This window comes from Thermobia domestica, chromosome 6, assembly GCF_964235325.1.
Source record: "Thermobia domestica chromosome 6, izTheDome1.hap1.1, whole genome shotgun sequence".
In the NCBI taxonomy this organism is placed as follows: domain Eukaryota; kingdom Metazoa; phylum Arthropoda; class Insecta; order Zygentoma; family Lepismatidae; genus Thermobia; species Thermobia domestica.
Window position 1 is genome coordinate 264,434,327 of NC_137459.1, and position 22,900 is coordinate 264,457,226.

At 43.5% G+C, this 22,900-nt stretch overlaps 2 protein-coding genes across 2 annotated transcripts; both read left to right on the plus strand.

Moving 5' to 3' along the window:
- The first annotated feature begins 499 nt into the window (after positions 1 to 499).
- LOC145687536 (uncharacterized) lies at positions 500 to 1,087 on the plus strand. The gene has a single exon (XM_081760995.1). It carries the CDS (start codon positions 500 to 502, stop codon positions 1,085 to 1,087), a length of 588 nt encoding a protein of 195 aa, XP_081617121.1.
- A 3,811-nt stretch (positions 1,088 to 4,898) lies between these two features.
- Positions 4,899 to 5,438, plus strand: LOC145687537 (uncharacterized). The gene has a single exon (XM_081760997.1). It carries the CDS (start codon positions 4,899 to 4,901, stop codon positions 5,436 to 5,438), a length of 540 nt encoding a protein of 179 aa, XP_081617123.1.
- Positions 5,439 to 22,900: the final 17,462 nt, after the last annotated feature.

Genomic DNA, 22,900 nt, shown 5'->3' on the forward strand with positions numbered 1-22,900 from the left:
ATGTGGCGCCCCCATCGCCCAGTTCTTCGGAACTGCAATCGGCCACTGGTCCTCCAAGTTGGGGGTTGTGCCGGGTCGATCACCCGGCATATAAAACCTGCGATCGAGCATAGTTAAAAATATAAGCCTTGGATGTGGACTGCTCTTTTAGAAGACAACCTTGCAATGGACTGGTTTTGCTTTTGGATTTTCTTGGATGACGCTGGACCCGGGGCCGTGGGACGGAGGAGTGCAGCGCATGCGCACCGACCAGGACCGGAAGGAGTGATGCCCTGAAAGGGAATGCTGGGAGTCTGCGGTGCGGGAATCTCCAATGGACCTGCTAGCCTCGTTGGCCGCTTCGAACCATGACGGGGAAGCTGAGAGGATTTTGGGCTTTCTATAGTTATGGCTACGCATCAACCACCCACCCAGGGCAGAGAGAGAGAGAGGAAAAGCTTGGTCTTGCACCAAGATATTTAATTATTAAAGATAGATCAAGTGATACCGTTGGAGCATTATGCAAATTTTCACCGTTCATCGTCAACTTCATCACACTGCCACAGGAACGTTTCCTCCTGGCCATATTCGCAAATTACGGATTGGGACACTTCTTGTTCAAACGACCACAGAAAAACAGTCACAATTACTTCTAGCTAGTACGCAGTCAGGACCTGTTCCTATTCTGGTTGAGCCTCATCGACAACTAAATACTAGCAAACGAGTCATCACTTGCTTCGATTTGCGAGAGTTACTAGAGGAGGAAATATGTGCTGAACTTGAGGATAGCCATGTCACAGACGTCCATCGCATTAATACGAAGAAAAATGGTACAATACAGCCCACGGATTCGTATGTCATTACTTTCGCTTTACCTGACGTTCCAACGCATTTGAACGTTGCTTACCACCGATTGAAGGTCCGCCCGTACATACCACTACCCTTACGGTGCTTTAACTGCCAAAATTTTGGCCACTCAGCCACTTCTTGCCATGCCTCTGCCATCAATGGCTCTTGTAGTTCTGCAGCTCATGGTCCGGCCCCATGTGTGGCCCCATCGAAGTGCACTAATTGTAAAGGTGACCACCCAGCTTGGTCACGTGACTGACCTACTTTTTTGGCTGAGAAGAAGATCCGTGAATTGATGGTAATCGAGAAGATCTCCGCCGCTGACGCTAAACGAAGACTACAGGCAAAAGTCAACTTCGGCACCAGTTTCTCTTCGCTTCTAAAGACCAGCAGATCCCAAGGTACCCAGACAGTCAATTCTGCTACCCAAACTGACGTTGAGGTTCCCAGTGCGCCAGTCTCTTCCAAGGCGTCCCGTGCCACTACTTCTGTGAACCAAGGACCATCTCGCACGAAGCACCGATCATCAACTGCTTCGCAGCCTCAGCTTCCTTTGAACGATCGTTTGCCTCCACGAATTGTTAAGCCCATTCCTGCTACTCAGCCTCCTGCCGCTCCGGCAGCTGGCTCTATCTCGTCTGCTCCTACTCCCTCCCTAACTGAGTTTCTGAAGCAGTCAAACAGCCAGCGTCCTACCAAACCACTCACTAAGAAGGAACGAAAAAAACAGCTTCAGGCTCAAGCTTCCAAAGCTCTCTCTCCCTGTTCCACTGCTTCTTCTACCAAGGCATCGAAGAAATCTTCACGCACCCAGTCTTCTAGCCCACCTGGAGCGAAGAAACAGAAGCATACGTCACGTAGTCCACCTAGTGATGACGAGTCTCTTATGGATGATATGGTGGAGGAGGAGCTCGATGATTTTACCCTTGTGGAAGGCCGTGAAAAAGGCAAACGCAGTACCTCGCTTCTTGTTCTCGATGCTTGTTGAACATGTCCCTTCTTCAATGGAATTTAAATGGCTATTCCACTCACTACGAGGAATTTAAGCAGTTATTGACATTGTTTCATCCTACCATATTCTGTCTTCAGGAAACGCATTTTACCTCTACTAGCAACTCAGTTCTCTCTGGTTACACTGTATATCGTCATGATCAGGTTACTGCAGGTCGTACAGCAGGTGGTGTAGCAATTGGGGTCTCTGATGATTACCATTCTGCTCTCATCCATGTGAATAGTGCTTTCCAGCTTATAGCTGTTCGTGTCTTCTTAAGACAACCTGTTACTTTTTGTTGTATCTACCTTACGCGTCATGACGCCTTTACTGCTGTCGACCTTGAACAGATTGCTCGACAGCTTCCATCCCCATTTCTGTTTGTGGGTGACTTTAACTCGTACCATGCACTGTGGGACTCTCCTCGTACTGAGCCCCGAGGTCAAGAGATTTCCACTTTCCTTGACAACACTGACTCATTGCTCCTCTATGATGGCAGTCCCATACATTTTACTACTGCTACTGGTACCTACTCTCATTTGGACCTCTCCATTTGCAGTCCTCAACTTAGTGCCCATCTCACTTGGCGCGTGCATGATGATCTCTGTGGCAGTGACCATTTTACTATTCTTGTGCATGGTCTTCCGCTCATCCATTCTGCTCCGTTCACTGCCTACAATCTCCGTCGAGCAGACTGGGATCATTTTTCCGCCACTTTTCATTTCACTTTAGACCCTCGTTTTACTGTTGATGGTCATTGTGAGGCCTTTCAGCAGAGTATCCTTGCAGCTGCACACGGCTCTATTCCTATATATGCTGGTTCCCGGTGTAAACGCACCGTTCCTTGGTGGTCAGAGGAGATTCGTGACTCTATTCTGGCCCGACGTCGAGCACTACGTACTTTTCATCGTGCTCCTACAGCTGATAATTTGGCTCAATTTCGACTTCTTCGTGCTCGAGCCCGCTATCTGATTAAGCAAGCTAAGCGTCATAGCTGGCGCACTTATGTTTCTTCTCTTACTGCTGGCAGCTCCATGACAACGGTCTGGTAGCAAATTCGTCGTCTACAGGGACATATTTCCTCCGTTACGGTTCCATCCCTTACTATCGATGGTGTAATGGTCACTGATCAGGACAGAATTGTTGCTGCGTTAGGTCGTCATTTTGCGGATGTCTCCAGTTCTACTCACTACTCAGCTGGATTCCTCAGTTATAAACAACGCACCGAACGTACGCCTCTTCAGTTCCGCCCTGCCACTGCTGAAGCTTATAATTTGCCTTTTAATACTGCTGAACATGCTGCTGTTTTGGATTCTACGAAGGCCACGGCACCTGGTCCTGATGGCATCTGTTATGCTATGCTCCGGCACCTGCCTGCGGATGGCAAGCAACATCTTCTTGACCTGTACAACCGCATCTGGCTTGAAGACTCCTTCCCCGCTACCTGGCGTGAAGCATACATTATTCCTATTTTAAGCCTGCTAAACCTGCCACGTCAAGTGGAAGCTACCGCCCGATCGCCTTGACTAGCTGTCTGTGTAAACTTTTGGAGAAGATGATCAATACCCGCTTAGTCTGGTTTCTTGAACGCCATGGCCTCCTTTCCAATCTTCAGTGTGGCTTTCGGCGCTTCCGTTCTACTACTGATCATTTGGCGCATCTTGAAAGTGCTATTCAGGATGCATTTCGTCATCAAGAACATCTGATAGCCATCTTCTTTGACCTTGAAAAGGCCTATGACACCGCTTGGCGATATGGCATTTTGGGGCAACTCCATCTCTGGGGCTTACGTGGCCACTTGGCTCTCTTCATCCAGAATTTTCTCCAACAACGTTCTTTTAGAGTCAAGCTTGGAGCTACTCTCTTTGCTCCGTTTCCACAAGAGAATGGCGTTCCACAGGGTAGTGTGTTGAGTGTCACATTGTTTGCTGTTGCAGTGAACAGAGTGATGTCGCAGCTCTCCCCTTCTGTTCATGGGCTGCTTTATGTGGATGACTTTACTATCTACTGTTGCTCACGTGATCTCCGTACAGTTACTCGCCAGTTGCAGTTAGCGCTCAACCGGCTTCACCGATGATCTACCACTACTGGTTTCAGCTTTTCTCTCTCCAAAACACAGTGTACATTTTTGTCGCCTTCGTCACTGTGCCTATGATCCTGAGCTGTTCCTTGGCTGTTCTCGATTGTCCTATGTGGATCATGTTCGTTTTCTGGGCTTGGAGTTCGACCGACGACTTACCTGGGCTGTTCACGTTCGAGACCTGAAGTACCGCTGTCTCCGCTCCATGAACTTACTACGTTTGGTGTCCCATCTTTCGTGGGGTGCTGACCGTGTGGTGATGTTGCGACTATATCGTAGCCTCATCCGCTCCCAATTGGATTATGGCTGTGTTGCATATGGTTCTGCTCGACCTTCCATCCTACGTCATCTGGATTCTGTTCATCATCTTGGCCTCCGTTTGGCGCTTGGAGCTTTCCGAATTAGCCCTATTCCTAGTCTCTATGTCGAGGCTCATGAACCATCTCTTTCCCACGTCGGGACTGCCTGCTCCTGCGCTATTATATTCATATCCGTGCCGTACCTGACAATCCTTCGGCCTTTCCCCTTGAGGCTGGTGCTCGCTATGACAGATATCAAGCACGACATACTGCAACCCGGCCTTTTGGCATTCGTGCTATAGACCTTGGGGCTTCTCTTGGACTCGATGTCCCTGCCATCTATCCATTGGGCCTCCTGCCCATTCCTCCATGGACAGTTCTTCCACCAGTTGTCAGCTTTCATCTCACGCAATTTAAGAAGTCTGTTACCAGCAATCAACAATTTTGTCAGGATTTCTTCTCTTTTCTGGATGCGTACCGTACCTACGCTGTCTTGTACACGGATGGTTCGAAGCATGAAGATTCTGTTGGTTGTGCCTTCGTCAAGGATGATCATAGCGCTGGCTTGAAGCTCCAACCTACTTCCACTGCGTTCACTGCTGAATTGGCTGCTATCCTGGAGACTCTGCATTTTCTTCGTCGACGCCATCTCCGACATGTTCTCCTGTGCTCTGACTCCAGCAGCGCTTTACATAATCACATGGATGTGTCAACTTTGCACCCTATAGTTCAGCAAATTCTACTCTCTTGCCATTCCTTACGACTTGCAATTTGCGATGTCCTATTTTTTTGGGTGCCTGGCCATGTTGGTATTCCAGGGAACGAGCGTGCTGACCGTGTTGCCAAAGAAGCTGCCCTTACAGGACCTGAGTCTCCGTCACCGCTTCCCAGCTCTGATATTCGCCCTGTAATCAACCGTCTTCTCCTTCAGCGCTGGCAGACAAACTGGGATGAGCAACTTCAGAATAAATTGCATGCTGTCAAGCCGGGACTTGGTGTTTGGTCCACGAGTTCTCGTCCTTCAAGACTGGAAGAACGACGATTGGCCCGATTACGTATCGGGCACAGCCATCTGACCCATGGCTACCTGTTACGTCGTCAGAACCCGCCTTCCTGCACCCAGTGTGGTGCATTCCTGACCATCCGCCACCTTCTTGTGGAATGTGTTCCTCTTGCTCCTGAGCGAGCCCGCCTTGGCTTACCAGCTGATCTGTCTACCTTGCTTGGAGACGATGTCTAGATGATCCAGCGAGTTTTCACGTACTTGCAGCTTTTGCATGTCTTGCGTGATTTGTGAGTGCATTTCTCACATATCTTTTAATTAATTTATTTCTGCTTTTATCTACCGTTTGTGTTTTTTCATGGTGTTTTTATGCTTGTCATAGCATTTCCTTGCTTTTATCTTCTTTACTGCACTGTCATATACATTACTAATTATGGGCTGCCCCACGTGTGTGCACCTATTGCCGAGCTGGCCCGGCAGAGAAGATTAACATGCTGTTGTGTACTAACCCGTCCTTGTGTTTGTGTATCGAGTTTGCACATTTCTTGAATGCTATGACATTTTAATTCATAAATGACCGAACACCTTTTACTTATTCCAGACTTTTTTTACTTAATTTTGTCTGATACAATGCTCTTTTTTGTTGTGTACTTCATTTTACTGTCAGTGAAGGGTGCAAAAGACCTCGCTGTCGACGCGCCCATATAAACTCTTTCAATCAATCAATCTTTGATTGCATGAATCATATTTTCACAATTCCATTTCTTCAAAATAGTTTTCGGTTTTGGGCCTGGTTGTTTCCTTGGCATCTGGAATGACATAAGAACGCCGATTAGTGATTTGTGGAAAAGTTCAGAGCGTTCCACTTCACCAACACAGGAAGAGTTCCGGTAGATGGCGTAGTCTCTCACTGACAACTGGTATAAATGTCATGACATTTGGATGCACGGTAACAAAGTTATTGCGTTTCAAATGTCAGTGTGTTGTGTACATCGGTCGAAAAATGAGTTTCAAACAACGAGCTGCAATTGAGTTTTGTGTTAAACTGGGTAAAACTTTTAGTGAAACGCTCCAAATGCTACAAAATGCATATGGTGATGAGTGTCTATCCCGTACGCAATTTTACGACTTGTTCAGGCGATTCAAATCGGGTAGAGAGACGCTGGATTATGACGAAAGATCAGGCCGTCCCAGAACCGGATTATCGGAAGAAAACATCGAAAAAGTGCGTGAATTCATCAAACATAACAAAAAATCGTCGGTGAAACTTATTGAAATGGAATTAGGCATTCCTCAAACAACCACATACCGCATTTTGACCGAAGTTTTGGGCCTTAAGAAAGTTAATTCGCGGTTTGTACCACAAAAACTCACCGAAGACCAAAAAGTTGATCGAATTGCGCATTGCAAAGAAATCGTTAAAAGTGCTCGGCAGGATCGAAACTTCTTGAAATCGATTGTAACTGGTGACGAGACGTGGTGTTTTGAATATGAGCCCGAAACAAAGCGGCAAAGTGCTGAATGGAGAGCGCCGGATGAAGGAACACCCAAAAAAAAAGTCGCTTGGTGAAGTCAAAAGTTAAGGTGATGCTGATTTGTTTTTACGATTCAAAAGGAATTATCCACAAAGAATTTCTGCCCGGCCAGACAGTCACTGGAGAGATTTACTTGGACGTCATGAAGCGTTTGCTGGCAAGAATTCGTCGTATTCGGCCCGAATATCGCGAAATCGGCAGTTGGACTCTTTTGGACGATAATGCACCATCCCATCGTTCGCGACTTGTAACTGAATTTTTGGTCAAAAATCACATTATTCGGTTGCATCATCCGCCCTACTCAGCGGATCTCGCTCCGTGCGATTTCTATCTGTTCCCGAAACTCAATTTGGCGATGAAAGGAAAGTGGCAAGCATCGATTGATGCCATTGAGAAGGCGACGACCGCCGTCCTAAAGACCATTCCAATAAAGGACATGGAGAAGTCGTTTGACAACTTGTTGGAGCGTGCAAATATGTGTATCGATGCAGAAGGGGAATACATTTATTAATAAAAATGATTTGCTCCAAAAGGTACATTGCTTTTTTAAAAAAAACGTTCGATCTCTTTTGGAATGGAGGGTGTAAGTACAGAGTCGAGATTGTTTATTGACTCCTCTAAAACTAGTTTTAAGGCTGTCCTTTTGCACAAGGCTGCAAATTTACTTCAGTGCCTTTGGCTTATGCAACTAATATGAAGGAAACGTATGAAAACATCGAAATAGTGTTAGAAAGAATTCAGTATGAGAAATACAAGAGGACCGTTTGCTGTGATTTAAAAGTCATTTCTTTGTTAATGGGTTTGCAGCTTGGTTATACGAAATATTGTAGTTTCCTCTGCGAATGGAGCAGCAGGAACAAAGCGGAAAATTACATCAAGAAGGAATGGCCAACGCATGTATTAACTTCTGGACAGAAGAATGCTGTTTATTCCTCACTGGTGAGCACTGATTAGATAATTCTACCTCCTCTTCAAATGAAGTTGGGGCTCTTCAAAAACTTTAAGGCAATGGACACAACTAATGCAGGATTTTGATACCTCAAGGAAAAATTTCCCGGGTTAGTGACGCTAGGGATTTTTGTAGACCCCCAAATAAGATGTTTGATTCGTGACCAAAGATTTGAGGATCTCTTAACTCTGGTTGAGAAAGCAGCTTGGTGTTCATTTAAATGTTTAACAGAGACTTTTTTAGGAAACAAGAAAGCCCCAAATTACTGTGAAATTGCGAGTGATTTCCTGCAATCATTCAAAGAAATGGGTTACAACATGTCCCTAAAAGTTCACTTTCTAGACTCCCACCTGCATTTCTTTCCTGAAAACTTTGGTGCTGTTAGTGATGAGTATGAGGAACGTTTTCATCAGGACATTTCCACCATGGAGAAGAGATACCAGTGACAGTAGAGTTCAAAAATGCTAGCTAATTACTATTGGACACTTAAAAGAGATGTTCCAGAAGCCAGAAAGAGATGTTCCAGAAGTCGACAACTAAAACATATTATTTGAGGTAATTAAGTTTTCATTCATTAACAAGATACCACTCACTTGTTTTGTATTATTTATTAAGTAGATATAAAATGGTGACATGGTGTATACATCATTGAAAATATGTTTTATTTCAAATCCAACAAGATATAAACCGTGCTTATATTGTAATTTTCGTGGAAGTTGTATGTAATTTTTATCTGCATTAATGAATATTGTAACGTGAACAGTACACATAGCATATTTTTTATATAAATATGTTTATTTCTCTAGAAAGAAAGTGCTATTCTTATGAAACATAGAGGGCTTACTAAGTATTAATCAAGCTAACATACAATATAATTTGTGCGTTTATATACCTAAGGTACTCAAGCTACAGGTATGAAATTTGTAAAAAAAAAAATCAGGGGAAATTTCCCTAAAACCGTTGTCACGGAAAAACTGAGGGTGATGGAGAAAAACTAATGCAGATCAAGAATCAGGTACTTTCATCCGTGTGCCAGAGAAATGTTTCTTTGAACACTAGTGTAATAGGTACCATTTTGAATCTCAGCAACCGTTATTCAAACCGGTTAACGTTGATCGCAGATATTAAAAATACTCACATCCGTATATTATTTAATACAAAAGAAAATTTTACCTGTACAATCCTGCACAAACGATGTATAAACGATCGCGAAAATTTGTGGTTCAATCGAACATGGTGGGCCTAGCACTTAGACAGCTCCCCTTTCTTTTCGTTCTGTCGAAACACCTGATAGCGTAGAAACAAAACTTTCGCCTGCGCATTACTGTGCAAACGATTGAAGTAAGTTTCTTTTGAATCGGACGTGGGGAGGTGCTACCAATTAGAAAGCCTATACCTTGTTATTGTTTTGGCGCGCCCCTAATTTTGTACAAACGAAAATTTCGCCTGCAAATTTCTGTACAAAGACGTACAAACAAGTGCGACAATTTGTGGTTGAATTCGACATGGTAGGAGGGCTATCAATTAGAGAGCCCATAGTTTGTTATCGTCTTGGCGGCGCCCTATTTATGTGCAAACGAAAATTTCAACTGTACATTTATGTACAAAGAAGTACAAACAATTGCGACTATTCGTGATTGAATTGGACATTCTGGAGGGGCTACCATTTAAACAGCCCCACTTGATTTGTTCTGGCGGCGCCCCTAATTGTGTACAAAACCAAAATTTCACTTTCACATTTCTGTACAAACGATGTAGAAACGATTGCGACAATTTGTGATTGAATTGGACATGGTGGCGGGCTACCACTTCGACAGCCCCACTTTGTTTTCGTTCTGGCGGCACCCCTAATTATGTACAAACAAAAATTTCGCCTTCACATTTCTGTACAAACGATTGCGACAATTTGTGATTGATTTGGACATCGTTGGCGGTACCATTTAGACAGCCTCCCACTTTTTTTCGTTCTGGCGCCGCCTCGAATTATGTACAAAAGAAAATTTGGCTTGCACATTTCTGTACAAACGATTGAGACCATTTCCGATTGACTATGAAAAGGGGTGCGGGGCTGTCTAAATGGGCGTCTGCTTTTCACCTCTAGTGTAATGAAATTCTTCCACCAGAAAATCTGTAATCAGCACTATCAGTAGCTACGTCCTCGACTAATATATATTTTCAAGTACAGCTTTATTTTCGTATTTTCTTCAACAATTAACCAATTTAAAACCGTATTATAATTCAAAGTACTTATCATATTTATATCGTAACCAAGAATATGTAGTAAACTTCTTAAATACTTCGCTCCGCAGGAACCCGTTCAGCGCGTGCAACAAGAAAAAAAACATGTTTGGCGTCTCACAAATGACAAAGGAGAAAAAAAGCAAAAGCAGCACAGAAGTGGCTTATCGCAGTCAGAGCTGACAACATAGTTTTGGTCGTCACTTACGCCAATAGACCTAAAAGCGGTAGACAAGAGTTACACAGTTACAATATACGTTGTGCCACAGTAGCGCTACAGGCGGAATGTGCACGAACTACAAATGAATATATGTCTTACAAGTATGTCTCTGTTGCACCCTCTTCACATTCTACACGTCCTTTTTTTCCACTATTTGACTTTGACAAGAAGAAGTACCAGGCTTTCCGAGTTCACAACCATTAACAGTTTGTGTATAGAGGACGTTTTCAGTTCTTCGAATGACTTGCGCGTGAAGAACAAGGGTGATTATCGGACTACCGAATACGGAAGCCAGAAACACCCGGTTGCAATAATAAATGTAAAATACAAATATAGAGCCTTGACAATGTCGTGATGATTATATATATATTATATGCGAACGGTCTTATCCATCCCCCCAAATGTTGAAGACAGATTTGCGCCGCTGCAGCGCTGGAGGATGCGTCAGTTTAACTTATTCCTAATTAATAAGGTCTGTGTAATCGATTCCATAGAAATTGAGCTTTGGTAGCATATTTTTTACATATGCTCCATTGTCTACTTTAGCTGCTCTTCCTCGTTTCGTCTTCCTACTCATACTACTGTCATAATACCTCCTATTCTTATTCCTATCTTTTCCCACTACGCTGACTATCTTCTCCGTACCTCTTTTCTGACGTGAAGTGTTTTATCGTCAACCACAGAAAGCACGATATTCTCCGGGTGTGCGACATATTAGCTATTTTGGATTACTTCTTGAACCAATTACCGCTCCTTTTGTGGTATGTATCTTGAAGAAGTTATCATTTAGTTACACGTGTTTAGCTTCATCTTTACAAGCACAGTATCTTTTTACTGAAAACCAACGATCTCCAGTCTCTTTTCTGCATAGAGTTTGATCTTTAAGATCATCAAAGTACAAGTCTCTAAGTACCTTTCCTTTGATCATTGGCACTTCCTTTTGTCGTATCTTTTCCCTTTCTTGCCGGAATTTTGAGTGGTCTATCATCTAGCCAGCATTTTGTGGATCAATTATTCCAAAAGATTGCAATGTAGCTATTGCTATCAAAGCAGTTGCACGATCAGATGTTCAAAATCGGTCTGCCAGCATAACGAGATGTCTAAGGACATGTCGTTGCTGCTTGTTTTTTTTTCTCTGATATTCTGGGATTTTGCAAAATAATCATCAACACCTGACTCATCGCCATCAGAACATGATGTCTGGTGTTCATGAGAAGTACTCGTTTGTGATGTGTAAGAAGACTGCTGGCGGGTGGTCTCTCATGGTTTACTTTTACTGCGTACGATTAGTTTAAAATCTCCTCGTAGTCAACTCTCTCTATTCTGGCTACTCGTGTTGTTCTCCGATCTTGCCGAAATGTCCATTCCTTCCTTGTACTTTCTTTCTCAATTCACATGAACACATGGAAAGTTCATGACATTTACAGGAACATATATCAAAGGACTTCGTGTAATCTTGTTTAAATAAATATTTTTTCTGGAAACTAGCAGATGCATTCGTTTTCTTCTCACATATAACAAGCTTCTGGTATATTTTCCGTACAAGGTAAGTAGAAGTTGAACTATACATTCTAACGACACAGTAGGGAAGGAAGGCTTGTCCTAAACAAAATTCACACACCGAGCAACGTCTCTCGCCAACTTCTTTACAGATCGATCATACACTTTCTCACACTTTTTAAGCAGTATCGATTGAAAACAATGCTTCATTACATCTGTGGGCAACTGCACATCTGCAAGTTCAGCTGAATGTCCAAGCCCGGAGTGAGTCGTTCTTAATCTTGTTCTTATCTTCGACATGGTTAGAGTTTCAATATAAATATAAAATACAGATCTAACACACATTACATGAAGTTTAATTTACAGTACAAAAACAAACTCTTTATACACTTACCAACGAAGTAAGCACTGAAACGCAATACTAACACCGCAAAATGCTAGCACGGCATGGGTTCTCCTTCCCTTTTCGGAATCATCCCATTCCGCCTGCCAGCTGCTCACTACCCGGGCTTTAGTCTCTGCCTTTGTTATTCACAGACGGCCGAGTATATCCACTGTCTTCTCGGGAAGATTCTTCCTAATCCAGTAGTTAGCAGCTCGTTCGAGTATCCTCAGATGCACAGGGGCTATAACCAGAATTACACAGAGTGCGTTCCCGGGAGTGGTCCTATATGCTCCACTCAATCTCATAAGGATCGAGCGTTGCACTCTGCTCACTTTTCGGATGTTGTCATCGCGCACGACAAGCCGATGTGCCCACGCGTTAGCGCAATATGCCAGCACTGAGGTCCACAAGCTGTCATTGTACACTTTGACGTGGCCGGGTTGGAGTTGGAACTTCCTTCCTCGTAGAGAGAGGATCCTCTGTGCTATGCTACTTGCTCGGTTGCAGGAATACTCAATATGCTTCTGCATATTGAGTGTTTCATCTAGAATCACTCCGAGGTATTTTGTTGTTCTAACCCTTTTAATGGTCTGTCTGCCGAGTGTGAGGATTGGATCCCGGAGGAGCTTTTCCCCAAATAGCATATAGACCGTCTTGTTGACTGATACAGTCAACTTATTCCTGCTACACCAGGCATCGAGTCTTGCTAAAATAGCATTTCCCTTTGCCTATATTTCTCTGGGGGAGTCTCCCCCCGTGAGTACGAGCAAGTCATCCGCGAACGCCACGAGATCAGTAGTCTCCGGCATTCCCAGAATCTTCGTTAGAAGTGGTTCAGTCGCTACGTCCCAGAATGCTGGTCCGCACACAGATCCCTGGGGAGAGCCCTTGGTGCAGGTTTTGGAGATGCAAAAATCCCCGATCTGGAACCATGTGTTCCTGTTCCTGCAGTAATCCCGGAACATCTCATACAAGTTCTTAGGGCAACGCATCTCCCTGAGGCGCCCGAAAAGGGTTGGCCACCAGAGAATATCGAAGGCCCCAGAAATGTCAACGAATATACCTATGGTATATTTCGTTGGAGACTCCTTGATCACCCTGAGCGCATGGCTTATTGCATCCTCAGTTGATTTCCGAGGTCGGAAACCGTACTGATTGGCAACCATCCCAGTTCTCTGGCGTTGCAGAGTCAACCTCCGGATAAGCAACTTTTCTTGTACTTTTCCAAGTACATTTAATAGGGAAATTGGCCTTTACGATTTCGGATCATGAGGATCCTTATCCTCGCCCTTACTGAAGACGACCATATCTACGTTCTTCCAGATAGCAGGCACTCTCCTCTGTTCCAGACATGCATTGTACAAGGTTTTTAGTGGGTCAGCAAGTTCATTAGAACATTGCTTTACAACTTCGGGCCTTATCCCGTCTGGTGGTGCAGCCCGTTCGGACCGCAGCCCTGAGATTGCCTCCTTTACTTCTGCTTCCGAGAACATGGGAATGTACTCTTCGGCGTCATAGTCGTTGTTGGCTTCATCGCGCATCCTTCCTTGGTCTGCATCATCCTCCTCCGGATTGTCATCCGGGAGGAGAACCTTGAGCAGATGTTTCCCCGTCTCCTGCCCTCCATCCGTGAGTGCGTTAGCACTTTTTTTGGAGGGTTTGCATGACCTCTGGTGCTGGAATCTTTTTGCTGAAAATTTTATAATGTACACCCCAGGATCAGTTTCCAGATTGCTCTGGACGTAATTCTCCCATGAGGCAGCCCTTGCAACGTTGAGAGCCTTTTCGAAGGTTCTCTTCGCCGCTCTGTACCTCGCTAGTCTGTCCCGTCGGTCGTCCGGGTCTGGTGCAGACTGGTACAGCCTCCTTTCCCTTCTGCTGGTCGCTTGTAGCCTTGAAAGGCGTTGCGTCCAATAGGGCATGGAAGCTATACCCAGCGGGTGAGGTGGCTGCTGGCTGCGTTCAATTGCATTCACAATGGCTTCTTGTAGTCTGCGAGCTGACTCGTCTACCGTTGGTGCCATGACGTGAATCAGATCCAGCACATCCCTTAGCAGCTCCCAGTTAAGGAGCCTAGGGTTGTATTTTGGTCTTTCAGGAACTTCTGCCCCTTGGACTCCATTCCTTTCAATTGTCTGTGCGAAAGTAACCACATTGTGGTCGCTATGCGTGATAGCGTCATGCACCTTCCAGTGCTGTACCACGCCGATGGCTGGTTCGTTCACTAGAGCAATGTCCATGTTCCAAGAAGCTCCTACTCTATTTGAGTAGGTGCGAACATGACTAGACCTGTTTGCCACAGTCAGCCGAAACTCATGGATGAGATCTTCTACCAATTCCCCCCTGATGTCCAGCACTCTAGAGTGCCAGAAGGGAGACTTGGCAATGGCATCAGACATGATGACTACCTGCCTTCTGGGAAATACAGCTAGTATCTCCCGCACCCTGTCTAGGAACGGTTCAATGGGATGGCTAAACATGACCACTAGAATAATCGTCCCTTGCGGGCTCTGCACTTCTGCGTAGATAATGTGCTCATCCGACAGTTGTGAGACCACCGTCATCCGAAGACTCCGGTTCAGCAATACGAGTGCAGCTTTTGGCTGCTGTCCTTTTATCGCTACCTGTGCCATGAGAGGCAAGGCCGATAATTTCCCATACACTGTATAGGGTTCTTGCAGAGCGACGATGTCTAGCGACATGTCTTCTGCAAGTTTGCGGACCTCATACATAACTGATCTGGATCGCATTGCGTTCTATTGTAATACCTTGTAGGCATTACGTGCTCCGACCACTCGATTTACCAGTTGTGTTGCCGTATTAGGCAAATTAAAGCCCATAGTCGGTGTGATCGACTATCCTTTGCAACAGAGATTTGTACGTGGCGCAATCCTTGTCTTTCCCGGAGGGTGTTCGCTTACGCCTCTTACAAGGGATGCAACTAGCTTCACGGTCCTTACGAGAACATGCTTCCTTTTTGTGGTCTTTAACACCGCAATGGGAGCATACCTGCTCCGACCTACAGTGCCTAGTGACTTGATCTAGGTTCCGACACTTGTAGCACTGAGGCAAACAAGGAAATCCTTGACTGCCATGGACAGAAAACCCATAAAGATGCGTTTTCGGACCAGTAGGTGATTCCGCATTTTGGCCGAGACCTCGACCACGTGATGAGCTGTTGGCTTTCCCTTCGGTCCAGCCTTTAACCTCGGCCTGAAGTTCTCTTTAAACTCAGAGAGGGGCAAGTCATCACCGAAGTTTTGGCTGTGCACCTCTTCAATGAGTTCCTCGGAACTTTTGCCTTCTGTACATCATGAATGATGACCAGTGGATCCCGTTTTTTCGGAATCTCAACCCTAAGCTTCGCCGAGAGTTCTTGATTGTCCTGGATTTTCCTCAGGTCTGACGCCGATTCAGTCTCAATGACCACGCTGTTACCTGCGTTCCTCACCGCTCTGATCTTTATTGCCTTTTTAGCAGGATTGAGTACCTGCGTCAGGGTCTTCCTGATATCCTTGGGGGTTTCATCAGCTTTTGGCTTGATGAAGACCTCATGTCGCGGCTGCGCCACTGGTTTTGCTCTAGTGGTCTGTCCCTGCACGTTTGAGACAGCCCTGGCAGCTACCTGTGCGAAAGAGGTTGGCTCACCTTTGGTTGAGTAACCAATTTAAGCGTTAGCTCCTGGTTCATGATATGCAGTTGCTCGATCTTACCCAGGAGCCTGCCCCGTTCAATGGCCCATTCAATGAGCCTGTCCTTTAGGCGACGCATGGCCTTCTCAGTTATTCTTTCTCCCACTTTGAGAGTGGAATCCAGAAATTCCGCACTCTCCATGAGCAGACGGTGGGTGTTAGGTACACTTTCCACTTCCTCCGGTTCAGAACCGGACGAGAAAGTGCTTACCTCCGAGCCACTCTCGCTGACATTACTGTGATTAAGAGGCTGATTGGGTTGCCTGCTCGGTGGCTGCCTTGTAGCCATTGGGTTGCTCTCCAAGTTTTCTTTCCTTGGAGCACTGGTGCTGCCACTTTCGTTGGCAGCCGGGTTCGCCTTCGTGTTTGGTTTGGGAGACTCCTTGCCAGTGGCTCGGGTCTTCCTCCCCTTCTCCTCCGGCTTCCCCTTTGAGCGTGCCATCCTTGACTTGCTAGGCCTTCCCTCTCTTGTGGATAGATTCCCGCCTATCTACAACTAAATATCCCAACTGGGACGCTAATCACTTTGCCAGCTGTGGCCTTACAGCTGTTGCCCAGAGGAACCGACGTGGACGTGCATAGCGTGCTGAAGTCTCGCCTCCCTTCAAAGGATTCACCAGATTGGGCGGTGCGAAAACCACACCCAATCAAGCACTACTCCTTCTAAAGATAGGTTTAAGCTAAATCGCTCAGTGCACCTACGCACAAGAACCTTGGGTAGGGCACCGTATATTACCAGAGCCAATGACTGATATAGACCGTTTGCTCAAGGCAAACATTGTCATTTGGGAGCCGTGTCTCCCCTGGCAGGCCGGCCAAACAATACGGGGCTACCTATCTTTTACGTGTTTAGGTAGAACGTACACGTTGTAGCAAGGCTACTTGTCCGAAACCCGATGGTATGTGTAGGCCACCATTAGAAGGGTCACCCACACCCTCCCTCGGTAGGGCCGTTCAAGCAATTCGGAACTACCTATTATGACGGTAGAGTTACAGCGTACATTAACAGACCCAATGGATGACGTAGACTGTCTACCTTTATAGACAATGGCCCTCCCCTGGTAGGGTCGTGAGCTCCTGCACCCTGTGAATGTGTAAGCCTGTGACGAAGGAGTGACCCACTTTCTCAGCACTCCTGAGGTACGAGTATGCGTTAGGATACTAAGTATCCCATCCCGGACTCAAGAAAACGCATAGCACTTTCTTTGAGGACAACCTAGATCATCCTCCCGGTAGAGCACTAGATCCGCCCACACTCTTGAACACACCAGCTACCCACTCCTTCATACGTGTTGGGGCACCACGTAGCCTTATCTCCCTGAACCAAGGGCACGGTCTAGTAGCTCATTTAGGAGGATAGCCGAAGCCTCACCTCCGCCGGTAGGTTGTTATCCTGATTTACACCAACTAAATCAATCGTTGCCAGCTTTTAACACAGGATAGACAAGAGTGAAGCGTGTTTCCACGCTGCTTCCGAAACCTTACCTCCCCCTGTTGGTTACCGGGCCACCACAAGGCATGTGACCAGGCCATACACAGGGGGTCCCTCCCCCTTTCTCAGCACGAGCTTGGGACCGGACACGGCGGGGTTGCTAGATAGGGACACATATCCGAACAGGAAGATTTTAATATGCGCCGATGCAAACGCCAAATCGCCATCATGGAATTCGGTAACCTTGGATGACAGGGGACAAAGGCTTGAACACACAATATGTGAACTAAACCTACACGTTCTAAATAAAGAAGGGAATCCCCTACATATGGGAACGAGAATGAACCAAATATTGACGTCACCTTGGTGTCCAACAATTTTGTCAATAAAATTAATGATTGGTCTGTTGTGGAGAACGAGTTTTCAAGCGATCACCAATTAATAAAGATTATCTTAAATCAATCAATAAGTTCAAAGGATTTAGAAAAGGATAATAATAAACTTCATTATAATGTCAAAAGAATGCCATGGGAGAGATTTAACAATCTTATTAGGCTACCCTAACTAACTTGTACAGCGAGGGACACTTCTGGATGGTACAACTATATGGAGGTGTAGGGCTAAAGTGCTCCACCAGTTGAGTCCGAAGCATTTGCCGGGAAGTATTGCAACCGAATTAACTTTGAAAGAAGGCGGGTGCCATAAATACCAGGCACTGAAAATTCCCGTACACTTGAGCGAAATTCCCACTATCGTCTACAGCATCATTTCTCCAAATGAAATGAATCTACTTCTTATGAAAAAATATATTCCTTTATTTCTTCTATTTGTGGAGATAAATTGAAACAAAAAATTGGTCCAATCCTGTTGCTGTTGGAATAAACACTCTTTCTTCGTTTGATCTGAAATGATTTTGCAGAGTCTGAATACATATTCTGCCACTTCAGGAGGGTAGGAAGAGTGGATACCCCTCTCCGTCAGTGTGAAAACACATATATTTAATCAAATGCTTAGTGATAGTGAGCTCATTGGTATAGCACTTTTATGATTTCAATATTTGCTCCCAAGCCATCTTATGTCGTAGCTAATGACCTTGGAAAACGAGAGATGCAAATATGATGAAAGAGAGACACAGTCACATGCGCTAATTTAGAATTTGAGACAAAATGATCGGATAGCATCCATATTTTGTCGAAAATTTTGATTTGGTAAGTAGACATGTAAAAGTTCACCCAAACCTGAGAGCATCCCACTACCAATTGTTGAATTCAAGTGGAGAACTCAGTTGAGAGCATCAAATGATTACGGAAGGGGAGAAACAGCTTCAGATATGGGAAACAAATAATGGAAAAATTGGACTGCTCTGAGCAGGACTCGAACCATGAAACTTGTGATTACTAAGCAACGACTCTACTCACTCATCCACGGAGAAACACTGAACGCTAGGCAGTCATACGTCAGACACAGAACGTTTGTTACTTACAAAACGTTTTTGTAAGAGGGAAAGCTAAGGAAATTCCCCGTCTCTAGTTTTTCTTTCCCTGACACTAACTTAATTACCGTTGTCCCAGCCTGGGAAGAAAAATTTCCACCCCTCCATAAACTTTCCTAACAATTTTCATACATTTATATATAGCAGCACAAAACATTTATCCATGGCTGTTCTGCACAATTATACATACACAAATTAATTACTTCCAATTCTATTAATTCCAGTACCAAGTAAACAGAAATACTGGATATGAAATTCTATATTTTTGCAATAGTCTTGCAGAAAATATAGAAAAAAAAAACATTTTTTTTATTTGGAACAGGACGACCATACACGCAAGTTGCGCCCATGAGATTTGTTTGGCGGAGGAGAGGACAGAAAGTTACATTGAAAATGGCAAAATCGCACGTTTAATTATAATATAATTTTATTTTTAAGAATGCCAAATGCGAAGGAGAACGAATGTATTATCTTTGGCTTGAAAGAATAAAATTATAGCTGAAAGTAGAAGTGAACAGAGATTGATGATGTTTAGGAAAAATGCATGATACCAATCAGTGGCGTAGCCGGGAGGTCTGGAACCTCCGGACATTTGCCTAAGTTGTTAAAATAAGACCCAAGAGTAGAAATATACTGAAGAGACCTCGCGATCGAGGTGTCACTCTAGATACTGGCACAAACACATGGATTCAAGTGGGTATGCACATGCGGGTACGCTTATTGCGATCTAGAGGTCGACCGCGAGGGAGAATCAGTGGTCTCGATGATAACCGAGTTTTTTTTCGAAGTCCGAAAAAGTGAGCCTAGATCCTTCACAATTCTCGCAGATCTATACACAGGGAATTGCATGTTCCCGCCGTTCTTTATATAGACCCTTGGTACAAATCATACTGAGCGATGTGAAAATGTAAAAACAAAATCAAAGTACATTTTTAGATTAATATTTATTGCACATCTCATGCACAGTTGCAATATGCAAAATCAACCACTATCTTAAGCAGAAATTGTTGAAAACAACATAAAATGGATATTTAAACGTCCAAGTAGAAACCTGTGCTGGAGCGATTCTATTATCAATATTATAATACAAGCTCTTGTAAGTTGCGTCTGTGGTCAAGCGGCTTTAGTACTACTACTCACATTTCTGAAACGAAGAGCAACCATTCGAGCCTCCGTGCGGAAAGTTAAACTTTTTCTTCCTTTTTTTTAAAAATATATGAGAACTTTTTATAAATATGAATTTCTGCTGTGAAGTGATTGGAAATACATTATCCGACAAACTGTCACTGTTCAAATACCTGTCCCATTTACTAGCCCGCCATGTTCATAATTCATATACGAAAACGCTATAAATGAGAAATGTGAACATAGTTGAATACCTAAAACCACACGTCCAAAATGAAAATTATTCATATATATATATATTTCGGAGGGCTTTGCTAACTTCATTCTTTGAAATGTCAACATTCTACAAGATATTTCATTCACTTTACAATGTTTTATTTGAATAAACATAAAATTTGGGGGGATCAAGCCCGAAAGTACCCTAAGATAAACCTATATATTAGGGCGGAGCGAAAAATCGCTTTTTTATATATCGAAAACGCAATAGTGCGGAAAATTTGTCAATTGATATTGATAAAATACTGTAAAAATTTTCTCGTTAAAATCAAATATCTTCGGATGGCGAATCGCCCAAAAAAATTCTTTATAGGGTATGCAAACCCGCCGTACACATTTTATTTGTGTGTTTCTACGGTAAATGAAGTAATTATTACCTATATTTCTTAGCTTAATAAGTCTATAAAATTGAAGAAATAATTTCTAGATGATTTAGGCAGATTTGTAATCATAAAATAGCCCATTTTAGCAAAAAAAAAAATATATATATATCATATACTGACTGTACTTGTGATTTCATATAAGATTCTAGCATTGAATTAATATGCCGATAAATATGTTCATTGTTCATTATAATTTTTCCTTCAAAACTCTCCTTCCTTCAAAAAATTCTCGTACTGCTTTATAGAGTTTACCTTCCTCCCCTGCATAAAAATTATATTTGCACTAGTCCAATTGATAGGAGCAGTATTAAAAAAAAAAAAAAACAACGTTAGTATTCAATAACTTTGTTCGAGTGTGGAAGACAATCCTTTCAAAGTAATTTTGCGGTGTTAGCATTGCGTTTCAGTGCTTACTTCGTTGGTAAGTGTATAAACAGTTTGTTTTTGTACTGTAAATTAAACTTCATGTAATGTGTGTTAGATCTGTATTTTATATTTATATTGAAACTCTAACCATGTCGAAGATAAGAAGAAGATTAAGAAAGACTCAATCCGTGCTTGGACATTCAGCTGAACTTGCAGATGTGCAGTTGCCCACAGATGTAATGAAGCATTGTTTTCAATCGATACTGCTTAAAAAGTGTGAGAAAGTGTATGATCGATCTGTAAAGAAGTTGGCGAGAGACGTTGCTCGGTGTGTGAATTTTGTTTAGGACAAGCCTTCCTTCCCTACTGTGTCGTTAGAATGTATAGTTCAACTTCTACTTACCTTGTACGGAAAATATACCAGAAGCTTGTTATATGTGAGAAGAAAACGAATGCATCTGCTAGTTTCCAGAAAAAAATATTTATTTAAACAAGATTACACGAAGTCCTTTGATATATGTTCCTGTAAATGTCATGAACTTTCCATGTGTTCATGTGAATTGAGAAAGAAAGTACAAGGAAGGAATGGACATTTCGGCAAGATCGGAGAACAACACGAGTAGCCAGAATAGAGAGAGTTGACTACGAGGAGATTTTAAACTAATCGTACGCAGTAAAAGTAAACCATGAGAGACCACCCGCCAACAGTCTTCTTACACATCACAAACGAGTACTTCTCATGAACTCCAGACATCATATTCTGATGGCGATGAGTCAGGTGTTGATGATTATTTTGCAAAATCCCAGAATATTAGAGAAAAAAGAACCAAGCAGCAACGACATGTCCTTAGACATCTCGTTATGCTGGCAGACCGATTTTGAACATCTGATCGTGCAACTGCTTTGATAGCAATAGCTACATTGCAATCTTTTGGAATAATTGATCCACAAAATGCTGGCTAGATGATAGACCACTCAAAATTCCGGCAAGAAAGGGAAAAGATACGACAAAAGGAAGTGCCAATGATCAAAGGAAAGGTACTTGGAGGCTTGTACTTTGATGATCTTAAAGATCAAACTCTATGCAGAAAGAAGACTGGAGATCGATGGTTTACAGTAAAAAGATACTGTGCTTGTAAAGATGAAGCTAAACACGTGTAACTAAATGATAACTTCTTCAAGATACATACCACAAAAGAAGCGGTAATTTGTTCAAGAAGTAATCCAAAATAACTAATATGTCGCACACCCGGAGAATATCGTGCTTTCTGTGGTTGACGATAAAAGACTTCACGTCAGAAAGAGGTACGGAGAAGATAGTCAGCGTAATGGGAAAAGCTAGGAATAAGAATAGGATGTATTATGACAGTAGTATGAGTAGGAAGACGAAACGAGGAAGAGCAGCTAAAGTAGACAATGGATCATATGTAAAAAATATGCTACCAAAGCTCAATTTCTATGGAATGGATTACACAGACCTTATTAATTAGGAATAAGTTAAACTGACGCATCCTCCAGTGCTGCAGCGGCGCAAATCTGTCTTCAACATTTGGGGGGATGGATAAGACCGTTCGCATATAATATATATATAATCATAACGACATTGTGAAGGCTCTATATTTGTATTTTACATTTATTATTGCAACCGGGTGTTTCTGGCTTCCGTATTCGGTAGTCCGTTAATCACCCTTGTTCTTCACGCGCAAGTCATTCGAAGAACTGAAAACGTACTCTATACACAAACAGTTAATGGTTGTGAACTCGGAAAGCCTGGTACTTCTGCTTGTCATAGTCAAATAATGGGGAAAAAAAGGACGTGTAGAATGTGAAGAGGGTGCAACAGTGACATACTTGTAAGAGACATTCATTTGTAGTTCGTGCACATTCCGCCTGTAGCGCTACTGTGGCACAACGTATATTGTAACTGTGTAACTCTTGTCTACCGCTTTTAGGTCTATTGGCGTAAGTGACGACCAAAACTATGTTGTCAGCTCTGACTGCGATAAGCCACTCCTGTGCTGGTTTTGCTTTTTTTCTCCTTTGTTATTTGTGAGACGCCAAACATGTTTTTTTTCTTGTTGCACGCGCTGAACGGGTTCCTGCGGA

Excerpts from the sequence above, each read along its gene's own strand:
- LOC145687536 (XM_081760995.1), top strand. The coding sequence starts at position 500 with ATGCAAATTTTCACCGTTCATCGTCAACTTCATCACACTGCCACAGGA.
- LOC145687537 (XM_081760997.1), top strand. The coding sequence starts at position 4,899 with ATGGATGTGTCAACTTTGCACCCTATAGTTCAGCAAATTCTACTCTCT.